Here is a 6,259-nt window from a genome sequence, read left to right on the forward strand (position 1 = left end):
GGAGTAGGGACGCTCCGGCGCGGCCACCACGCGTTCGGACGCGGGCGGCTCTGCCCGGTTGCTGGGGTGACTCCTGCGGGCCCGGGCGCCGGGAGGGGGCGGCCCGGTCGCCGGGGCTGCTCGTCAGCAGCCCGGCAGCGGGCAGGTGAAAGAGGAAGGAAGAGAGGCAGGCCCAGCTGTAGAAAAGTTAAGGCTCCGTAACGTGGAGCCGAGCCAGATGGAGGCCCAGCCCTCCCCGGGGTGGGGGGCGGGCGCCCCCGGACCGCTCCATGTGGGGAGCCCCTCGCCCTGCAGGTACGCACGCCGCTCAGGGCTGCTGCGTTTGGTTCGGGCAGTGTCTCTGTTTTTGTTTTTGTTGTTTGTAATGTCTTGTAGTGGAAGAAGGGGCGGGAGGGAAGGTTTCTTCAGGAGATAGAGGAGAAAAGGACCATCAAGAATGAAATTGCCTTTCCGGCACAGAAAGTCGTCAGAAAGGCATGCAGGCAGTTGCACGGGGTCTCTATTTCGGGAAACTTGGTTAGCGTGGGTACAAGAAGGTGCTAGTCCTGCCGTATTTTCAGCGGCCCGGAGGGAAATTCTTGTTTTTGTTGTCTCTGAAGAAGTTTCTGGTCGTTTGTCTCATTTTTAGACATGATGCTGGCGCCCCACTACGTTTTTATTCTGGCCTCAAGTCTTTTACTTGAGGGGCTCCTCATGTTTTTGTGAATTCTGGGTGGGTTTTTTTTGTTTTTGTTTTTGTTTTTTAATCAAATGATCAATAAGCTACTTCAGAAAAAAACCTGGCAATTTATTAAAATAGAAATCGAGACATTTATATATCCATGTATATATTTATCTCCCCCACCCAAAAAAGTCACTTTTTTCTGCTTTTTTGTCACTTTAAAAGAAAGCCAAAGCTACGCACTTAAAATTAAGAGGAGATATGCTTATATAATGATATTGAACATGAAACAGATTGGTTATATTTAGTTAGGTGTGTTTATCAGTTTGAAAAACAAGGGGAGAGCACTTTGAGTATGCGGGTTTGTTAGCACTTGTGCTAAGTATTTCTAAGATTATATTGAGAAGCACAAAAGCAGTAGTTCTTCCAACTTAACAATTTTTCCCTTCATCGTAAGCCCTAAACCCCAGCAATAGTGAAAACAGAAATTATAGTGTCGGAAAACGATGAGGGAGGGGCGCCTGGGTGGCTCAGTGGGTTAAAGCCTCTGCCTTCAGCTCAGATCATGATCTCAGGGTCCTGGGTTTGAGTTCCGCATGGGGCTCTCTGCACCTTGAGGAGCCTGCTTCCCCTTCTCTCTGACTGCCTCTCTGCCTACTTGTGATCTCTGTCCGTTAAATAAATGAAAATTTTTTAAAAAGATGAGGGAATATCACTGTGAATTATATAATTAAAGGTGAAAGTGTACGAACAGTAAAAGAAAATCTTATGTTTTTCCTAGAAAACACAGATTTAACAGTGGCTTTTTTTTTTTTTAATATTTTATTTGTTTATTTGACACAGAGAGAGAGAGAGAGAGATCACAAGTAGGCAGAGCAGCAGGCAGAGAGAGAGGGGGAAGCAGGCTCCCTGCGGAGCAGAGAGCCCGATGTGGGACTCGATCCCAGGACCCTGAGACCATGACCTGAGCTGAAGGCAGCGGCTTAACCCACTGAGCCACCCAGGTGCCCTAACAGTGGCTTTTATAGTTAATGTTGTCCTTTCCTCTTAGTTTCTTGAATTATATAATTCTTCATTGCAATTAAATATTTTCCAGTACACATTTGGATTAAAATGTCTGTTGAAATTTCTGGAAACTATGCTTTCTTTTGAGTTGCCAGTATTCCTACATGACAGGGCCAAATGTTGCATGAAACAAGGCTGGTTCTATTTATGCTCCCAAACCCCACCTTAGACTCAAATATTTTTGTTGCAATCCTTACACATAGTATACGTTTACACATACTATGGATGTGTATACACACACACGTATATATATATTTACATGTGCTTAGTGGCTCATTTTATGAATAATGTGGAATATATGCATTATATAAAGAGATTTGTTAAGATTGGACAGCCTTTTGAAAATATAAATATGATCCAGAAAGCCTTTGGGTGTAAAAATTACAGGTACACAGTAGTTCTGTTTACATCAGGGGTGCTTTATCCAGTATAATGGTATAGAACCAAAAGGCAACTTATCTGATGCTTAATTCTAGTGCATTTCAGAACATGTATAGGGTTTTTGCATTCATAACTAAATTAGTGGTATTGAGAAAGTGAAGACCGAGGAAGACTGACAATGGTAGTATAGAGGAAGGCCCTCTTTACCACCATTGTCAGGGTTTTTCAAAGTCATTGTAGGTGGGGAAGGAAGTTTTCACATGTTTTGTTAATAATCCATGAAAAATGCTTTTATGAATGTTGGTACAACTCACGGATACAAAACAGTAGGATTGCAAGGACCTCCAAGCTTTTCTCCAAGGTGAAGATTATATTTGTGGAATTTGTAACTTAAAACTCTTTCCCACTTTAAAATTCCTTACCCATAGGTATGTCCTATTTTCATGTTATTGTGTGTGTGTGTGTATAGTAAATGCACAGATCAGGGAAGGAATTGTGATGATTGTAAAATCTGTATGTTATTGCATACTTATGGTAAGCATTTTTATTTTTTATTTAATTGAGAAATACTAATTCAATAATACTTAATCTTTCATGGTTACTATGCATGACTTTTCTTACCGATTTTAGTTCTTAATGCTTATTTAACTGTGCTGTTGTTAAGCCAGTTTGAAAGATCGTAAATTTTTCTAGTAGAAGATACCAGTGACTGTCCAACCCAGATTCCTAAGTTGAATAGTGACTGGACAGTGTACCTGAGATTGTACTGTGAGGGAGCAAGTGAGTTTTCTTTGTAAAGTATAGTAAGACTAATTTTAGGTGCTATTGAGAAGACACAGAGGGAGAGGAACAGATGAAGACCAGGTGTTTTCACTCACCGAAGTGAAACAGTATAAAAAACAGGTTTATTGGTCATCTGTGTGGTGGTTCTTATTTTTACATATTTTTTTTAAGATTTTATTTATTTATTTGACGGAGAGAGATCACAAGTAGGCAGAGAGGCAGGCAGAGAGAGAGGGGGAAGCAGGCTCCCTGCTGAGCAGAGAGCCCAATGCAGGGCTTGATTCCAGGACCCTGAGACCATGACCTGAGCCGAAGGCAGAGGCCCAAGCCATTGAGCCACCCAGGCACCCCTATTTTTACATTTTTAAATGTATGTACTACGAATGGACAGCATTTGTTAAGTACTTATGGTATGTAGGTCTGGTGCTTTAAATAATCTTTCTCTTCACACCACTACTAGAGCTCACACTTGTGCCCACTTTACATATGGGAACACTGAGGCTTGGTCTTAGATTAAGGACCTTGAAAGCAGGGGCTTCACACTAGGCAGTCTGACTGCAGAGCATATGTTCTTACCTGGGAAACGACATAATAACTTTGCTCCAGAGTGCTGAAAGTGTTACGGTTTACTTATTACTTAATTTTGTTTTTGAAGATTTTCTGAAGCAATGGCAACACCACGGAGGAGGACAAAGAAAAAAGCATCTTTTGATCATTCCCCGGATAGCCTGCCTTTGAGGAGCTCCGGTAGGCAGGTATGAAATCATCGGTTCATCAGTGCACCTGTCGGGTTTTGTTTGTTTGTTTTTAGAGAAAGAGTGCAAGCAGGGGTGGGAAGAGGAGGAGGAGGCAGAGAATTCTGAGCAGGCTCCACGCCCCAGCAGAGCCCCTGCACAGGGCTTGATCTCATGGCCCTGAGCTGAAATCAAGAGTTGGCTGCTTCTCCGACAGAGCCGCCCAGGTGCCCCGAGTTTATTTATTTTTAAGTCATCTCTGCACCCAGCATGGGGCTTGAACTCTCAACCCTGAGATGAAGAGTTGCACGCTCCACTGACTGAGCCAGCCCGGCGCCGCACAGCGTGAGAAAGATGGCGGCTGCAGTATTAGAGATGGAAAGGTGCATTTCCAGTCCTCAAGGAACTTAGAGCCTAGCGGAGAAACTCCCCGTAGAACGATCACAGCGTGGTGTGATACAGTGAGAGAATGTAGGAAAAAACTGTGTCTGGCAGAGGCTGTGGCAAAGACAGGGGCATCGAGTGTGAATCAGCGTGAGCCGTTCAGAGAACCACAGCTGTGTGGTTGCTCCCAGGATGTGAGCTGAGGCCAGATCGTGCTGGGCTTGGCCTCGTTCACAGGAATGCGGACTTGAGCGTGTAGCCGGTTGGCTGCTGTTGGCAGGTTACTTGCTGCCATCCCTTTTCTAGGGCTTTTTTTTTTTAAAGAAAAATATTGAATGACGTCACTCTTTTTCTAAAATTATTCAGCTTTTGGGAGCACCTGGCTGGGTCAGTCAGAAGAGTCTGCCACTCCTGACTTTGGGGTTGTGAGCAGCCCCGTGCTGTGTATAGAGAGGACTTGAATAAACACATGAACTTGGGGCGCCTGGGTGGCTCAGTGAGTTAAAGCCTTTGCCTTTGGCTCAGGTCATGATCCCAGGGTCCTGGGATCAAGCCCAGCATCGGGCTCTCTGCTCAGCAGGGAGCCTGCTTCCTCCTCTCTTCCTGCCTCTCTGCCTACTTGTGATCTCTGTCTGTCCAAAAAATAAATAAGATCTTTAAAAAAGAATACATAAACTTAAAAAAAATTATTCCATTTTTTTAAAAAACCGCAGTACTGAAAGGATGTGACTGGTCTAATTAAAGAAAGAATAGTCTTGGGGCGCTTGGGTGGCTCAGTTGGTGAAAGGTCTGCCTTCTTGATGTCAGGGTCCCTGCTCAGCGGGGAGTCTGTTTCTCCCTCTCCACCACCACACCGCCCCCCCCAACTCATGCTCTCTCTCACTCTCTCTCTCTCTCTCTTTTTTTTCTTAAAGATTTTTTATTTATTTGACAGACAAGTAGGCAGAGAAGCAGGCAGAGAGAGAGAGAGAGGAGGAAGCAGGCTCCCCGCTGAGCAGAGAGCCCGATGCGGGGCTCCATCCCAGGACCCTGGGATCATGACCTGAGCCGAAGGCAGAGGCTTTAACCCACTGAGCCACCCAGGTGCCCCTAAATAAAATCTTTTAAAGATTTTTGATTTTTTTGATTTGAGAGTAGCTGTTGTTTTGACTGGTACACCTTTTTGCCAAGAAAGCCCCAACGTTTCTCAGCTCACATTTCAGCTCTGTCCTCAGAGACCTGTTGTTCAGGTGCTGCTTCTGTGTCTGCAGCAAGTCTGAATTATATTTGCACACTGCCCTGCCGTCTCAAGGAACTTGCCGTCCTGTCCACCCCTCACCTACTGGCGGGGTGTTGTTGTTGATCTTCACAAGGTGAAGGTTCTTTCCGTCCTGAACCTTCCACCTTCTTCCCCCGGGGGCCGTTGCGGGGAAGTCGTGTAACCTCAGCTGGTTCTTCCTCAGGCGAAGAAGAAAGCCACGGAGACGACAGACGAGGACGAAGATGGCGGGTCAGAGAAGAAATACAGGAGATGTGAGAAGTCGGGCTGCACTGTCGCGTGTCCCGTGTGCTTTGCAAGCGCTTCGGAAAGGTCTGTGCGGCTGGCGCGCCTCGGCCTCCCCGCCCTGCCCGGGAGAGCATTCCTGGTGGGAGGCTCAGCCTGCAGGACTGTTTCCCTAAAGATAGATAGAGATACTGTAAGTCACCTAAGAATAGAGACTCGTTGGGCATTTCTGCGTCCCACACCCCCCTGGGTGCTTCCCCCCCTCCACCCGAGACCTAGTCAGAGCAGCTCTCCGCGGCTGCCGCCAGTGTCCCTGGTCCTGCCCGCTGCTGGCTGTCCCTCTCCTGGGGGTTGAGGGTCCTGCCCGCTGCTGGCTGTCCCTCTCCTTGGGGGTTGAGGGTCAGGGGTAGGGATGCAGTACAGAGGACCCTGGGCTCCCCATGGGGACCAGCATGTGTCCCTTTCCCTGCCTCCTCCCCTCCGAAAACATCCCTCCTCTTCCAGCGGACACGTACCGGTCTCCCTGACACCAGGAAGCTCCCTTCACTTTTGTCCTTTTTATGGGGACAACCCAAGCATCACCTTTGACATCCCAAGAAAAATCTCCAGTGAAGGCTTCCAAGTCAATAAAACCTGGAAAACAAACCCCATTTTTATTTTTTTTTTTTATTTTTTTTTATTTTTTTTTTTTAAAGATTTTATTTATTTATTTGACAGAGAGAAATCACAAGTAGGCAGAGAGGCAGGCAGAGAGAGAGAGAGGGAAGC

General features: G+C 46.2%; 1 protein-coding gene across 2 annotated transcripts in view; it reads left to right on the forward strand.

Moving 5' to 3' along the window:
- Positions 1 to 6,259, forward strand: part of KDM1B (lysine demethylase 1B) — a 60,257-nt gene that overhangs the window by 688 nt on the left and 53,310 nt on the right. For both annotated transcript variants that reach the window (XM_059399515.1, XM_059399514.1), the window contains exons 2-3: positions 3,546 to 3,645; positions 5,451 to 5,578. In XM_059399515.1, the coding sequence (XP_059255498.1) occupies positions 3,559 to 3,645; positions 5,451 to 5,578 (215 nt within the window). In that variant the 5' untranslated portion in view covers positions 3,546 to 3,558. The remainder of the gene's footprint in view (positions 1 to 3,545; positions 3,646 to 5,450; positions 5,579 to 6,259) is intronic.

Source organism: Mustela nigripes, chromosome 5, assembly GCF_022355385.1.
Source record: "Mustela nigripes isolate SB6536 chromosome 5, MUSNIG.SB6536, whole genome shotgun sequence".
In the NCBI taxonomy this organism is placed as follows: Eukaryota; Metazoa; Chordata; class Mammalia; order Carnivora; family Mustelidae; genus Mustela; species Mustela nigripes.